At 32.9% G+C, this 17,090-nt stretch overlaps 3 protein-coding genes across 5 annotated transcripts; 1 reads left to right on the top strand and 2 right to left on the bottom strand.

Annotated features, from left to right (window-relative positions):
• Positions 1-2,506: 2,506 nt before the first annotated feature.
• LOC105778049 (dolichyl-diphosphooligosaccharide--protein glycosyltransferase subunit 1B) lies at positions 2,507-7,294 on the bottom strand. 3 transcript variants are annotated; one of them, XM_012601617.2, is made up of 8 exons: positions 7,039-7,294; positions 6,196-6,240; positions 5,256-5,890; positions 4,999-5,146; positions 4,277-4,456; positions 4,078-4,146; positions 3,733-3,822; positions 2,507-3,011 (listed from the first exon to the last, which is right to left on the bottom strand). In XM_012601617.2, the coding sequence occupies exons 1-8, from the start codon at positions 7,153-7,155 to the stop codon at positions 2,889-2,891; spliced, it is 1,407 nt and encodes a 468-aa protein (XP_012457071.1). In that variant the 5' UTR covers positions 7,156-7,294; the 3' UTR covers positions 2,507-2,888. The 3 variants fall into 3 exon arrangements, 2 of the variants coding, with proteins under 2 accessions (XP_012457071.1, XP_052477594.1); XR_008189683.1 differs by having other exon boundaries at positions 2,953-3,011; positions 3,733-3,941; XM_052621634.1 differs by lacking the exons at positions 2,507-3,011; positions 3,733-3,822 and having other exon boundaries at positions 4,236-4,456.
• A 2,303-nt stretch (positions 7,295-9,597) lies between these two features.
• LOC105775064 (BTB/POZ domain-containing protein At5g03250) lies at positions 9,598-12,452 on the top strand. Its single transcript, XM_012597603.2, has 4 exons — positions 9,598-9,662; positions 10,202-10,271; positions 10,409-11,632; positions 11,862-12,452. Exons 1-4 carry the CDS (start codon positions 9,598-9,600, stop codon positions 12,339-12,341), a joined length of 1,839 nt encoding a protein of 612 aa, XP_012453057.1. The 3' UTR covers positions 12,342-12,452.
• Positions 12,453-12,776: 324 nt separating this feature from the next.
• LOC105778072 (E3 ubiquitin-protein ligase WAV3-like) lies at positions 12,777-16,136 on the bottom strand. The gene is made up of 2 exons (XM_012601658.2): positions 15,520-16,136; positions 12,777-14,893 (listed from the first exon to the last, which is right to left on the bottom strand). The coding sequence occupies exons 1-2, from the start codon at positions 15,772-15,774 to the stop codon at positions 13,025-13,027; spliced, it is 2,124 nt and encodes a 707-aa protein (XP_012457112.1). The 5' UTR covers positions 15,775-16,136; the 3' UTR covers positions 12,777-13,024.
• Between the last annotated feature and the right edge of the window lie 954 nt (positions 16,137-17,090).

The raw sequence follows: 17,090 nt of genomic DNA, 5'->3' as shown, positions 1-17,090 counted from the left end.
TCCACTTGATTGAAAAACCTATACATGATTTGGTATTGACTTAATATATCATTTCAACAAACAAAGAGAGGATACATGAATCCAATTAAAACTTTATTTCTATCAAAACCCTATGATTTTAATACTTATCATGTGCAGGGTCGATGCAAAATTTTAGGTCTGTTTTTAAGTCATACTGAAAATGGACCTAAAATTCTGCCCAAGGCTAACCCAAATTAAAAAGATTAATCCGACCTAACTCATTCATATTAAATTTTTTAGATTATTTTTTATATAAAAATAAATTAAAAAATATAATATATCAAATACACTAAAAATATTAAAATAAATGTTTCTCAACAAATTGAAAATACATTAAAAAAGTCTTTATACTTAAATAACGCTAAGAAAGTTACAACTTAGCAAGCAAATGTCTATAAGATAGTAGCAAAATTAATAATAAAACAAGAGTTATACAATATCCAAACAATGGCAACAAAATAATAGTAATATAATAACGAAATAGTGGCAAAACAACTAATTTAGATCGAGCAGTCTGAGTAAAACATTCTATCCGAAGTTCAGCCCATTTAGTAAACAAGTCTTATTTTTTGTCTAAACCCTTTTCCGAACCTATAGTTTTACCTAAATTCTACCACTTTTTGAATTGGCCTTCAACCTTAAGTGAATAACTCAACCCTAATTAAGTTTAATCATAACAAGAACTAAAAGATTTAGTAATAAAAGATTTAAACTCGTATTCTGTTTCATTATCAGATCATCTTGTTCATGTGACATACTTTTAATAGGACCAACAATGTGTGCCCATAGTTTTAACCAGGGTCGCTATGGATGATGTATCATTTTTATTTAGATATTATACATACCAATACCAATATATTGTTTTGAGTTTATCATTATTTTTAAAATAATCTTTCATATATATATATTTATAATTGAATTTAGATTTTAATAGAACATATTATATATGCAAATATATCTTAATCATATATAAGAAATATATTTATTTGCAAATATAGAATTAATATTAGGGTAAAAACTATATAAATGGTCATCCAACTATGCCCGCATTTCTATTTTGGTAATTTAACTTTAAAAATTTTTAATTTAGGCAATAATGTTTGAATTCATTTCTATTTTGATCACGACCGTTGAATTGAAAACGGAAAGCCTCTTTTCTAACTGGTATGACACATTTAGTCCTTAATACTTACATATTCTATCAATTTGATCTTCAAACTTCCTAATCAAAACTTTCAACTTTTAAAATAAAAGCATTTTACATCTATAAATTTGTAAAACCCAAAAAAGAAAAAAACTTCTCTCAATTACAAGCCATTTTCTAGCCAATTCCTAATATCAACGAGTTTATCTTGAAACCTTATTTTCTTTTTCTTTTCATTAGTTTTCTTTTAAACATAATATTTTATAACTTTTGATTAATAAAATTTTGGATAAAAATAAAAAACCTTAAAAAAAACTTTAGATTTACTCTTGTTGTTAACAGTATGATATTTCCTTCAAGGTACATAAAATAATCTTCAAAATTGGTCCTTGAAATTGAAAATTAAATCTAGAGTTAAAAATTGACTTTAAAAAATAATTCAATTGTTCAATCAACACTTATATAAAAAAATTATGAACATTTAATTTCCTTTTGTTACATTGATAATGATTTTTAATTTTATAAATTGATTAAGAAATCATGTATTCTATTTAAATTTTTTAAAATTTTAAATCCACAATAAGCAATATGTATCACTAATAATCCAATTTAGTGTCAAATCATTTACCAAATTAATTAAAAACTAAAATTATGCTAGTCGAGTAAAATATTATTTTTTACAAATATTAAATTATTTATATAATTTTATTATAGATTATATTTTTCAAATTTGTATTTTGTATTATTTTTAATGGTGTTTAATTAATTTCTAACACTAACTTCTTAAAAATATAAACAAAAGAGTTATGTACCAAATTGGATAATTTCAACCATAAATAAAACAATTAATAGATGTGAAATTCCTCTGTTTTAAACGTTAAAAACTTTGGTTAGGAAGTTTGAGGATCAAATTGATAGAATTTGTAAATGAAGGGTTAAATTTATTGAATGATTTAGAATTAGGATAAATTTGATAGAATAAGTAAGTATTGAGGACTAAAATGTGTTATTATGCCAGTTAGAAAAAGACTTTCCGTTATCCATTTAATAGATGATGGCCAAAACAGAAATGAATCCAAACATTAGTGCTTAAATTGAAAATTTTTAAAGTTAGGTGACCAAAATAGAAACACAGGCATAATTGGATGACCATTTGTGTAATTTACCCTTCATATTAATTAGCTAAAATAACTTCATTTGATGATTATATTTCTGTTTATATGTAATTATAAAAAATAAAATTAATTAAGAGAAAAAAATCAAAATTAGTTTAAAATTTCAAAATCCAATAGACCGAAACATATCAAAATTTTGACTAAACCAAAACTGACTATTTGATGGTAAGTACTAGTACGGTACCGATAACCATGTATTTTAAGTGGTCGATCCATACATCATTGTTTGGTTTTGCGATTAGACTATGACAAGCTTATTGTAATTATTCATCTCATTATTCTTCCTATGGAAAGGGATAGTTTTTGCTAACAAAAATGACAAAATATAATGAAATAATTATTCCATTGTAAATTACGATATTTAAAAAAAAAAACTACTAATTTCATCGGAAAAATTTTCGGAACTATATAGCATGCAAAATAGTTGCCAAGAATTTCCTATTTACGGAGTTGGGGTATGCTCTAACCTGGTAAAGCGGCATTACTGCAGGCTTAAGAGAGACGATTCAGAACTATCTGCTAACTTACTGTTGTGATTACCGCAAAGCTCACTTACGTATGGAAAGATCGATGTGTATGTAAGCAACACAAGCCACGAAAAGCATGAAGAATGCGGATGCCAACATCAGAGGCTCGGCAAGCATGAAGATTGGCTTGAAGGAGTAGTAAACCTGCCAAAGAGGGGGTAAATGAAAAGACACGAGATTGAAGAACATTGCTCGTTCCACTAAACACAATAACATACGACACAACTGATAAATCGTCTTAATCTGGGTTTGTCTACAGAAGGAAGCACAATATAGTGGCTAAAATCACTAGGCTTGTTCACCAGGTTGGACCAAATTATTAACCCCAAACAGTCCAAGAGCATGAATCATTTCCTAGTACATAAGCTTATAGTTTCATGAAGACAAACATATAGCGTCTTCGTAGAATTACCTAGAAAGCATAAGCAAAGAAAAGATTTTGGCCGGAACAATTGTATCAGGTAACCAACAAAGGACAAGCAACGCAAATGATAGTTCTCATCAAAGCCGATCTCTAGAATCTTCAACTTTAGGGTTTGACTCTATATCTTGGATAAATTGGTATATTGTCTAAAATGTAAAACAAGCAAAAAAAATCTATAAATGAAAATGCCAAGTTGCACGGTTAATTGTATGCCTCTTGTTATTCATATGCTGCAATAGTTGGCTTAACTAAGAAGAGTATAACAGCCTCCACAAAAATAGTTTCATATGTATTTCAATCATCATGATTCGAAAGTGTCACTTAGTATGGTGTTCTATCCACCAATGCATAATACCCCAAGGAGATGAAATATTATGGACAATGATAAAATTGACACCATTGCAAAAACACATAAAGCTAGTAGAAAAGGTGATAAATTACCTGGAAATGAGAGTTATGCATGGGAACAAAATTTTTCTTTTCCAAGACGACCACAGTCCTTCCAACAACATCAAGAGAAGAATATTTAGCCTGCATGATTAAATTGGAGTGCATCTCGGTCAACACGGAATACAAGTCTCCTGCAACTATATGCATAAGTGCAAAGCCTTCATATTGCTAGACAACGTTTCTTAACGTAGTACTCAAAGCTGCTCACAAATTTTGTCAAAAGAAAACATTGACGTCATTGTCATTGTAGGCACAAAAATTTATACGCAGCACAAACTACCTTTGCAAGTGTACCAAATTATGAGAGACAGAAAGTGTTATATTCGGAATAACTACCTCAAGATGATGCTCCACAGGGAAGGGAACCACGGGGGAAGGGTCTGTTGACCCCTCGGGTAGCACAACCTGAAAAGTAACATATTAGTTCTGGTATGATAAGATATATGTTTAACATTATGGACAGAAGGACTAAAGCAACAACTATAAACAAGTACATTTAAACAAGAAGAATCCAAGATCATTCTACTAAACCCACTTTTATGGTTAACTTGTCAACCACCATCCCAATAAGGGGGCATCCAAAGGTAAAGTTAAGGTAACGCTTGTCATCAGATGACTCGAAAAGAAAATCTTGTAATGGTAGCCCATAACCAATAACAAAAGTTGCTTTCCAACCTCCAAATAAAGGATAACGTGGCTCAATTTGCAGCTCCGACTGTAAAAGCATAAATTTAGTCAAAATACACAGACAAAAACAGTAGTGATGCTGATGAAGCATATGAAAAATGCATAAATAAAACCTTTCATATTATGCCGACCTTTGCCTCGACAGGAATGATGGCAAAGGCCGCATTAAGATGTAAATGCATGATCATAAAACTGGAAACTACATTAGCAACAGAATAATCAAAACACCTTGCATTTAAAACACAAAGTGCAATGGACCTTCTCCCATTCTAAATGTATGCTGTATTCTATTAAAAACAAATGTGGGAATGAATCAAAACCCATCTTTCCAAAACAAATGTTCCCAATTTATTTCAAGAAGAAACTGAAACGCCATCAAGGAGGATAAAAATGCAAGGGATTTAGCCATCTAATTGGTCAGAACATCCAGCGAACAGGAGTACAACGTATAAATTTCTAGGAATAACTCGTACATGAATTCAAAGTTTTCTAGGAGAGTAATTTGAATGTTCAAAACAACTTTTTGCTGCAAGGGACAAGAGAAAATAGAAGAAAAACATATCTGAATACCTTCAAAGAATCTGTACGCAGATGTGAGGATGAGATGTTTCCTATTTCATCCCGGTAGTAGACAGAATGAACCCTAGGTGGTAATCTTGCCAGAAGGTATCTAAATGAAGATGCACCATTAGAAGATTGCCTTGATTGGTAATCAACCCTGCAAACAGTACACAGCAGAAAGTGAATGATCAAATCAACCTTAAAGAAGGTGCTTTTGTTCTTGATGAACTTTTAAGCTGAACCATAGGAGGTAGTAGCTACCCTACCTTGAAAAAACACCTTTGTGCCGGGCACCTGCATGAATTAACTTGTAATGCTCTGTGACCTGAATGTTGCCCCAATGTGATATTTCGATTTCCTGAACAAGCTCCTCAACGACAGCAAATGGGCTATTATTCTCAAAGTGTACATGAATTGGAGAAATAGAGTATGGAGGACGGTCCTCATATGGCCCATACTTTATTTCAGTGCCGACACGGTTTGTAGGTTCCATCCTTATGAATGATTCGACCTTGGTACTTGGTGTCTTAATAAAAGTTGTTTGTTGCTTAATATGATACGGCGACAATATTAATGCAGTATCATGATAAAATACTAACTGAGATTCTGATTGGGCTATCTCTGCTGGAAAAGGCTCTAGGAAGTGCGTGAACACGTACAACACTTCCAGCGTTGTGCTTTCTCCTGAATTTAATGGATTAGCCAAATAAATAGTAAAATATTTAGTGTCAATAGGTGGTGCATCAGGCAGTTCAGTTGGTTTTACTTCAAGACGAACTGAAGTAGTCTTCTTCCGCTTTCCTTTAATTGCTGATGCATCAACCATTGCTAGATGGTCAACTTCAGTGGGGGTCAAAGCAAGAACAACTTCTGAAGCAGATCTAGTACCAGCATTCTCGACCTAAAAGAGACTCATATGTTAACATAAACAATATTACATGCAAATATTAGAAATCTAGAGATTCAGTAATTCAGTTCTACATATCATCATGCAAATATTTGAATGTTATGTTTGGGAAGATGAAATTGAGACCCCACGTTTATAAACCTCATCCTCTATGTGTTAATATTCTTTTTCTTTCAATCTTTTTTTTTTTTTCTTTGAGGAGATATTCTTTCAATCATTTAAACAATAATTCATATATGTCAATAAATATAAAGTCATTAGGAAATCAATAAATTAGCAGCATTAAAGAAAGAAATTACCTTCAAAGTCAAGTGAACATTAATAATGTGGGAGCTCAAGTCAATCTGCATCAACCAAAAACAACATCTTAAATAATCAAACAACTAAGAAACAAAACAACTGACAAAATCCACGTAAATCAGGTAAAAGGAAAACTAAATTAAACAAAATATTAAAATCAAGCATCAATTTTACATTATTTTTAGAATTGGATCAATTAAAACATAAATTCATATATATTCTCACCCAAAATCATTTCCTTATCCCCCCACACAGACAAAAAGAATCTAGAATCGTAAATCATAATTTCAACAATTTCAAATAAAAATAAAGATTAAAATAAAAGAAGGGCTGTAATCAAGCATTAATGTTACTTTTTTTTTTGGCAATAGGAGCATTTACAGTACAAATTCTTATAGTCTCATTCAAAATCAATTCCTTAAGCAAAAAAAAAAAGTTCATAAATTCGAAAATTTCGAATAAAAACTTAGGATTAGAAAAGAAAGAAAGAGTTGTAATCAAGCATTAGTGTCACAATATTATTACAATTGGATCAATTAAAATCCAATTTCATATATACTCTGACTCAAAATCTTTTCGTTATCAAAAAGTAAAATTATATAATCTTAAATCATAGTTTCGACAATTCGAATAAAAATTTAATATTGAAAAAGAAAGAACTGTAATCAAGCATTAATCTTACATTTCCTCCTTTTTTTTTCAATTGGAGAAATTTAAATATAATTCACATATACTCTAACTCAAAACCATTTCCTTCTAAAGCGGATAACATAATTTCGACAATGCCGAACAATTTAAGATAAAAAAAAAAAAGCAGAAGAAGAAAAAGATATGGTGGTTACTCTACGCTCGGCGTTGGAGATCACAAATTGACGTGGAGGAGAAGATCCGGCGACGAAGAATAAAAGAGCGAAGAAAGTGAGAGCTAAGTTTACTCTAGCTCTGATCCGAGCCTCCATTGCTGTTGACGAGAGACTTGTAATACCGTCCTCGGCTTTAGGCCAAGATCGAAGGAGGACTTCAATACAAAGACTCAAGAGTGAGAGAGAGAGAGACAGAGACAGAGGTATTGTTCGTTGAGTCAGCTTTATGGGCTTCTTTTCATGGTTTGGGATAACCTTTTTCTTTTCTTCTTGTTATTAGTAGGTAAAAAAACTCTCCAGTCCCTCTTAATATCAAAATTGAGTAAATTAGTCCTTCTAAATTTTGTCAATTTCAAATGCGAGCAACTAAGAACAATTAATCACAATGTTAATATCTTCCGCCAATTGCACATAATTTTGATTGATATAATAACAAATTAACTTTCAATTTTTACATATTTGTCATTTTGGCCTTAATTCTAAAAAAACTCAACAAATCTTGCCTCAACATTTACACATTTACAAAATGTTGTGAGATAAATTTGTTAAAATAAGACCACTTTGACTGAATGAGTAAAATTTGAGGGCTAAATTTGTTATTATACCAATCAAAATCATATACAATTTATGAAAACATTAATGTTGTGATTAATTATCCTTAGTTTCTCACTTTTGAAATTGACAGGATTGAATTACTCTAATTTTTAGAGGGACCAAATTTCTCAATTATGAAATTGAGAGGGACTCGAGAGATCTTTTTATCTTATTAGTCTTAAGGGCATATAAAATTTTGGAAATGACATAATTTAATTTAATGAATTTAGCAATTATCGTTTAGTTAAGACTAAATTTTTAAAATTTGAAAAGTACAGAAATTAAAAATGATCAATTTAAAGTGAAAAACCAAATCTGTAACTTATGCATAGTAAAAGGACTAATAAAATTATTTGACCTAAGAATTTGTATTGATTCAATATTAATTTAATTGATATGATGCGTTTTGGTGTAAATTTAGACACTTAATTTTCTCTTAATGTGAATAATTTGTTAGGGCTACCGAGATTTAAATATAATTTAAAAATATGTTAAAATTAAATGGTAAAAAATCTCTCCGGTCTCTCTCAATTTTAATAACGATCAAATTAGTCCCTCTAATAAAACCGCAACAATATAGTCCCTATCAATTTCGAAAGTGCGAACTAATGACAATTAATCACGGCGTTAATGTTTTAGTCAATTTTACATAAATTTGATTGGTATAATAACAAATTTAGCTCTCATAATTTACATATTCTATCAATTTTGTCATAATTTAACAAATTTAGGCCATAATTTTTTTTGTAAATGTGTAAATATTGAGGCTAAATTTGTTGAACTTTTTAGAATCAAGACCAAATTAACAAAATATGTAAACATCGAGGGCTAAATTTGTTATTATACCAATCAAAATTATGCACAATTGAAGAAAAAAATTAACACGGTGGTTAATTATCCTTAATTGCTCACTTTTAAAATTTACAAGATTAAATTACTCCGATTTGTTAAGAAGGACTAATTTGCTCAATTCCGAAATTGAAAGAAACTAGAGATGGCTTTTTACCAATTAAAATTAAAGTTTATGAGCCGAGGTACAAGCCCTGCTGACTAGGCTCGTATGTAATGGGCCCTAAAATGCAAGTCTTTTAAATTTTTATAGATTTGACTTGAATTAAATTAAATAATTAAATATTTTTAATTAATTATTAACAATGGAAATAATTTTACCATCTTTTGCAATAAATATCATTTTTAGTATGGTGTTTGGAAATAATTTTATTTTTATCGGTTGATTTTTATCTTCTTCATTTTATTAATTATTTTCAATTCAATATTCAAGATAGTAATTTGTTAATAATGTATAAATATTAGTTATAAACCTCAAAATTATACATGGATTTTGAATTAATGTGTAATTTGATATATAGATTTTAATTTGGTGTAATTATACGCATTAAATTATGATTATGGTTAAAATGTATACATGAAATTTTAATTTTAATTTAATCATACATCTTCAAATATATAAATACATCAACTTATTTTATATTTGATAAATATAATTCTTTCTGTATGCAATATATAAACAAAAATAATATTATATTAATAATTGTATTAATATTTGTGAAGATTGAATTAAATTAAAATTTTATATATAAAATTACACGAAATCAAAATTTATGTATACAAAAGCACGCTCAATGTATAATTTTGTTATTTACCTTGAAAGATTTTTTCTTTTTTGTCTAACTTTCACGTAAGTTGTAACAACAAGGAACTGCCTGGATATTCATTCCCCTTTAGACTCGGGACTTCCCTTATTTCCCATTTTCTTTTAATTTTTCTTCCTTTTTATGAATACTATTTACTATTTTTAAAAAGAATTTATTGTTTAGTGTAACGTAGAAATCATTTCTATTTTCATTTCACTTTGTTTCTTTCAGTTTTTTTTTTTTTAAATTTAAGGTGACAGTGTAAACGTTTGGATTCAAGTGAAAAAAAATGGCAAGCATGATCATGAAATTGGGATCGAAATCAGAAGTCTTTCACCGTGACGGCCAAACCTGGTAATTTCTTCCATTTTTCTGTAGTTTCATTCTTGCTTGGTTAACTGTTTCGATTTTTTTTCTTTCTAAATTTCCTCAAAAATATGGGTTTAACCGTTTGTTTCTTGAGTTACAAGTAACTTTCTATTTTACTTGTTATTATCATTTTTAAGTTAGAATTTTGGGTTTTTGATGGTTAGGTGTTTCTAATTCCCAATGAAAAAAAAAAAGAGATTGAAATGTGCTTAAAGGGAAATTTTGGTTTTTTTGTTAATATGCAGAATTTTGTTTGATACCTATTTGTATTCTGCGCTGATAATTAGGATTTAGGGATCATGGATTTATGGTTCTTTTTAATATATGAAGAGTGAACTAAGAGTGTGAAATCAGTAAATTCGATATGGGTTCAATTCTGGTTTACCTGTATGTGTCTGTGTTTGAATTTTTCTTGAATACTGGCATTAGTTCCATGATTGAACTGGCAGCTTGTTTCTCCATTATTATTTTTTTCCCTTTTTCGCGTTTCGTATTACAATATGATCCTGTATTTCGTCTTTCAGGTTGTGCTCGACCGGTCTGCCGAGCGATCTTGTTGTCGAAGTAGGAGAAATGGCCTTCCATCTACACAAGGTGCTTACCTTGGTTCATATCGTTGTAGAAGAATGCTTCCTACTTTCATTCATTAAAGATATTGTCAATGGAATACCTTATTCCTTTACTAATCAGAATGTCTTTTCCCTTTTCTCGATTTTCGCCTTGTTAATCAGTTTCCTTTGCTGTCAAGAAGCCAAGTAATTGAGAATCGAATTAACGATTATTCCAGTGAGGATGACGAAAAGTGTGTCCTGCAATTTCATGACTTACCTGGTGGAGCCAAGACCTTTTTGCTTGTAGCCAAATTCTGCTATGGCATTAGATTAGAGCTCACTGCGCTGAATATAGTAGGTATTCGTTGTGCTGCCGAGTATCTTCAAATGACCGAAGATCGCGGGGATGGAAATCTTATAATGCTAAGCGAAAGTTTTCTGAACGAAATGTTTGGTCATTGGACGGACACGATCAAAGCTCTTGAAACCTGCAAAGAGTTTCTACCGTATTCAGAAGAGCTTCATATTGTTTCGCGATGCATTGATTCCTTGGCAATGAAAGCTTGTGCTGATACGAATTTGTTTAGTTGGCCTCTGCCGGAAAACGGCATCGCACAATGTCCTGAAGGCAATCATGTCTTATGGAATGGAATATGTTCGACATCCAAACCACAACCATTGAGTGAGGATTGGTGGTATGAAGATGCGTCCTTCCTTAGATTATCGTCGTATAAAAGGTTGATTCTAGCTGTCGAATCAAGAGGCATGAAGCCAGAGAGGATTGCCGGTTCTGTTGTCCACTACGCTAAGAGGCATCTTCCGTTGTTGTGTAGGCAACCAAGCTTCCGGGGCCGAAACCATGCAGCCCCTAGATCACTTGTGTCTCACCCATCCGATGCAGATCAAAGGAATCTCCTTGAAGAAATAGTGGCATTGGTACCCATTCAAAAGGGTGCCACCCCAACAAATTTCTTGTTGAGGCTTCTCCGAACATCAATGGTTTTACAGGCGAGGCCATCGTGTCAAGACAAGCTAGAGAAACAGATTGGGGCTCAGCTGGATCAAGCTGCTTTGGAAGATCTTCTGATACCGAATATCGGGTACTCCATGGAAACCCTTTACGACATTGATTGTGTTCAGCGGATTCTTGATCACTTTGCTCACATAGATAACGAGCCGCTGGACCCTTCGAATTATATCATTGATGAGGGGCAGCTTATGGGAGGTTCCCATCCATTGACCCCAATGACAATGGTGGCTACCTTGGTGGATGGATACCTGGCTGAAGTGGCACCTGATGTTAATTTGAAGTTGCCAAAGTTTCAGTCACTTGCTGCTGTTATTCCCGACTATGCCAGACCATTAAATGACGGAATTTATTGTGCAATCGACATATACCTTAAGGTAAGATTCTTCCTAGTTCTTGGTTCATCACCAAATTTGATCATTCGTTTCGAGTCACTAGATTGAAAAACTATGATTATGCATTCATTCTTATTAATAATTTCAATATTTCATATCCTTATCAGCACAGATACTCACACCCGAATCCATGGAAGAAACGCCTGCAAAATAATCTTTGTATTGCCATTACATTTCGTCTTAGCTTCACAGTTTATTACTTTTCATCCAGGCGCATCCATGGCTGACAGATTCCGAGAGGGAACAAATATGCAGCCTTATGAACTGCCAGAAGCTCTCATTGGAAGCCAGCACTCACGCAACCCAGAACGAGAGGCTACCACTCCGAGTCATTGTCCAAGTCCTATTTTTTGAACAACTTCGGCTTCGCACATCCATTTCCGGTTGGTTATTTGTCTCGGACAACCTCAAAAACTCACAAAATCCAAATGGGAATCTCGCTAACGCTGGAAACAACACACGTGTTGGAGCTGTTCGAGACCATTTGGTGGAGGCTGATGACATAATGGAGCGGGTTTCGGAACTTGAGAAAGAATGCTTGGGCATGAAGGAAGAACTTGAAAAGTTGGTGAAAGCAAAGCGTGGTTGGAACCTTTTCTTGAGAAAATTCGGGTTTCGATCGAAGTCTAAGTCCATTGATCCGAAAGCGGTAAAAAGCTGCCTTCTGATTCAAAAAAATCAAAGCCCGTAGCAAAAGCTCCGAGGAAACCTCAACAATGGTGAGTCTGGATTACAGGTTTTTAAAAAAAACTAACAAGGGCAAGTCCTTTGTTGCTTTAGGCAGTATTTGTACATAGTCAAAAGTTCATTAGGCTTTAAATTATAGAAATGAATCTCTTTATTTTTAATGAAGTACATGTATTTGACACTGTCTTTAACATTTTCTCAAATACGGATTTAGAAATGAATCTCTAAACTTGTACTTCATTAAATTTCTTGTTGAAAATATTTTAGTGCCTTGAGAAATTTTTTCCCCAGAAAAAATTACATTGTTTAACCTTTACAGGGTTAAAATTTCAAGTAAAAGAGATTGTTTAAAGTGTGTTTCAAGTTAAAAGATACATCTTTCTATCGGTTAGAAAATATTTTGATCAAAAAATTCATGTATGTTTTAAAAATCGACAACTTTAGTGAATTTAATTTAATAAATTTCATCTCATCCATGCATGTATCATAAATATACAAAAATAATCTGAAACCTATGTTACTGGAACTAAAGATATAACCGTATGACCGTTGGATGCATGTATTTACTTGAAGAGTTATTCTCATACTTATTCGGATGATTGTAAGACACAGGTACTCGTAGTAACATAGGTGTAGTTTTGCTTCTCTTTGCTGCTCCGTGTTATTTTGCCCTAAAAACTTCCAATATTACCTTGGCTTTGGTTGTGACCATGGTGATTGAAGAAGTCCTTGTCTTGATGGACTACTCAATAAAAATGCCTGAGATTGAGTTAGCATCTCAACCATTGATGGCGTTTGATATGCCTGAACCAAGCTTGAACCATCAGTGGAGTCGCCTCTCGCGGTGGCTCTTTGCCATGAGTGCGAGCTCAGTCCCGAAAGAATATATGCTCTCCCAGATACCTCGTATACATGCCTACTTACCATTCTTTCTTCCATCTCCTTGAGCTCCGCATCCAATGCAACCCAAAGTCGGTCCCGAGATTTGGCGGAAACAGTCTCGGACAATACCCTTTGGCAATTTTCGAGGATTGAAACAGCACCGGCAAGATCTCCTTGCTCGGCTGCGGTTCTTGCCTCCACCATTGCATCTGCTGCTCGGAACCTATTGCGTTGCCTATCTACTTCGATTGACATTTCTTCTTGCCCGGCTATTTTAGGTCTTTGAATCCGGACGACACCACTCTCCGTAGATGTCATTTCTTTCGTTAAAGGATCCCTATAAAAACATTTCACCTTTAGTAATGATGTTTCACATTGAGAGGACTCGGCTGGTACTTTAACCGATACCAAGAAATCCCTCTCTTCGTCGGCATAGAGATCCCCAACATCGATCAATCCGGTTTTTCCATCAGCTGAAACATGGCTTCGATAGCTTCCAGCTTTAAGTGAACTAAGGCAGAGCTTCGGATTCATGCACTCTACACACACTTGTAGCTCTTGAACCACAACGCTTAAAAGACCTCCGATGCATTGTGCAAGTGCATCTTGGATCATAGTTTCAGTTTCTATAAAAGAAAATGTCCCTCCAGAGATCTCCGAAATCGAATGCATCAATGAAGCATCATGATCTGTACCAAAACCGAAAGTGTGGACTGGAATCTGAAATTCTCTGTTGCTACCACTGCGTATGGAAAGGGGAATGAGCGACTCATAGTTGGGGTAAGACGAGTTCATACCCACGCCATTAATGGTATCCCGCCCATCCGACAAAAGTATAATGCTGGAAACTGGATTCTTTTCAGTCCGATCTTCCATTACCTTGCCACCTTTTCTTAGACCTTCTGCAATGTTGGTACCACCATTTGCAATCACAGAATTAACAGCTCGAAGTGCCTGCTGCTGCCCTATGTCAGACATCCGACGGAGTGGAAAGAGGCGGCGAGCATTTGAGGAGAAGGCAATGACCGAGAGTCTATCATTGCAACCGAGGTTTTGTATGAGAAATCCCATTGCTCGTTTTAGTAACGCAAGCTTAGTACCGGACATGCTACCACTAATATCAAGCACCGTTACAAGGTCAACAGGAGCACGAGGATTTCGAGATTGCAACAAGCTAACCTGATCTCCACTCAGACTAGGATTTCGAATTGCAGCCATGGCAGCAGCCTTGAGATGAACAAGAATTGTGAAATCATCATAAGAATGGGACCTCGGTGCGGTTGAAACCTCTGGATACGTTTCGATCTTTATTGTTGTATCAGACGTGTTATCCAAGGTATTGTTACTTTCAGCAATCACAGGTAGATGATCCAAGGATTCATCATCGTTGAAAACACCTGGCTCGGGACCTCGAATGTGCCATTGATTTAAATTACGTTGAGGTACAGGCAACCGGTGGGCTACATCCATCAAAGCATCGTTTCGTGACCGTCCTCCAGGATCCAAACCGGGGCTCCGGATCGGGATTTCTTTCCATTTTGATCGACAAACCGGACAGACTTGATTGTTGTGCGAAGCAACGCAATGGAAGTGGAACGAATGTGAGCACTCTGCAGTGAATATAGCATGTCCATCTCCTTGTTTCATCTTCATCAAACATATCGAACATGTTTGCTGAAACAAAATACACAACAAACATTTAAGGTATTATTTTTCGTGTCCTAAATTATATACGCGTTCTAATATTTATACTGGAATCTATGTAAGGCATGTCACAACATCAAGCTCATAAAAAAAAAAGGTTTTTTTTTTCTTTTCTTTCTAAATATTTTTTTACCCATCTTTAACCATGCAATAGAAAATAGTCCTGAAAGGAACTTTATGTATTAACCCCACAAACCCAAAGGAAAAATCCAAAGTTCAACAACTTTGGTCAATACACCCTACTTAATCATATGTTAAAATAAGACTAAAATATGATTAGACACACAATACAACCTTAATAATTGAATTAAGGCTATCTTAGTCAAAATCTAGGATGTATATGTACTTTCAAAACTATGAAAATTATTAAAAAAATTTGAATATACTAAATATATTCATACAAAAAAAACAATATTTTTCCTTCAATTAAAAATCCAAGTTCCAACATAACAAGAAATTTTTCGCATCAATAGTTAATATCAAAAGCTAAACAATAAATGCAAAACACAATCAAACTACACCATTTTCTCACTAACCAAACAGGAAAAAGAAACAATCCAAAGGGAAAAAAGCTAGAAGAAAGGGTTGAACCAAACCTTAGATGATTTGCTTGAACTTTTAGACAAACTTTTAGGCAACCTTAAACAATGAGAAGAAGGCAAAGGAGTTGTTGTCCTAGAAGGAACCATATTTTCCCAGTTTGAAGGAGGTAACAAAACAGCATCAGATAATCTTTCACTAGAAGGAAGTGGATGATAATCACCATCATCATCACCATCTGTAGTTCTTGGTAAATAAGCACAAAGATTCAAGCCTAAACTCAACTTCACTTTCCTCCATTTACTACCCATTTTTTTTACCCAAAAAACAAAACAAGAAAACCCCAGAGTTAAAAAAATGGTTCTTCAAGTTGATTCTAATGTCAAAGCTGCTTCCTTTCACAGAGCATGGAAAAGAAAGGACAAAAAAGAAAATGGGTCCATAATAAAAGTGAAAATGGAACGAAAAACCAAGAGAAATATTATATAAAGAGAAGAGAGAGAGGAGTTTAATGGAGGTTTTTGTTATTGTTTTAATATTACATATACATATATATATATAAGAGTGATAAAGCTGTAGTCCTTTTTTTTGTTTTTTGAAGGGTGGCGTCAAAGGGACTAAGTCAGAGTGTGAAGTAATGGTTTGTTTGTAACGAGAAGAAGAATAATAGTGGTGGTGGTTTTGGCCGCCATTACAGGATTTATTGGAGATTTGAGAATTGTTCGACCTTTTTGTTGTTGTCTGGATATGGTAAAGGGCAGACCCCGTTAATAGAAGCACGTTTTGGTTGAATTTTTATTGTGAAAAAACCAAATATTTTTGCTGCTTTAAAGAGATAATTCAATCCTACGTCCTATTTTGATAAGTTTTTTATATATATATATAAATTATATAGTTTGTTGCTAAATTTTTATTTTAAATATAGAAAGAAATTTGCATTTTATTTAAAGAATAAAACGGCTTTACAAGTGAAAACTCGTTTTTTCTTATAAAATCTAAATAATTGGATGTAAAACCCTAAGTTTACAAAGGAAATTAAAAAAAAGATTTTATCTATAAAACACAAATTTTCCCCGTAAAACTCAACTCTTAATCAATTAGTTAATTAAAATGAGTGTAAAATAATATTAAATTAATGAGAAATAGTCAAAATAAAAACAAATTTTAATGACAATACTTAAAATATAAATCAACAACCCTTTAAGTAACCCCTAAGTATAAATATAAAGTATCACCGTATTTTCTCCATAATGGAGATGTGTTATAGAAACCCCAAAAACTCTTAACGTTTTCCAACTCAAAACACTCTACTTCTAAGTTCTAACCCATCTATAACTAATTATTTAGCATTTTATTTAAGTATCGAGCTTGTAAATTTCATCATTAATTTGTTGGTTTTCAAAAGCTTTTAGCATCTAAATATAAGAAGAAGCATCATTTTGTATTATCAAATTTCAGATTTGACACTGTCCTATCTTTTAGTGGCAAACAATCAAACTTTTCTCTACCAAATGGCTGACAAACATTGCATCAATCTTTCTATGTACCAATGCTTGATTGCCAAATGTTACATTTTCCTTTTTATATTAATTATGTAAATAATATGTTACATCATAAATTGGGTAAA

The sequence above is a fragment of the Gossypium raimondii genome, chromosome 10 (genome assembly GCF_025698545.1).
Source record: "Gossypium raimondii isolate GPD5lz chromosome 10, ASM2569854v1, whole genome shotgun sequence".
Taxonomy (NCBI): Eukaryota; Viridiplantae; Streptophyta; class Magnoliopsida; order Malvales; family Malvaceae; genus Gossypium; species Gossypium raimondii.
The sequence above is the reverse complement of the archived record's forward strand: the minus strand, read 5'-3'. Positions and strand labels throughout refer to the sequence as shown.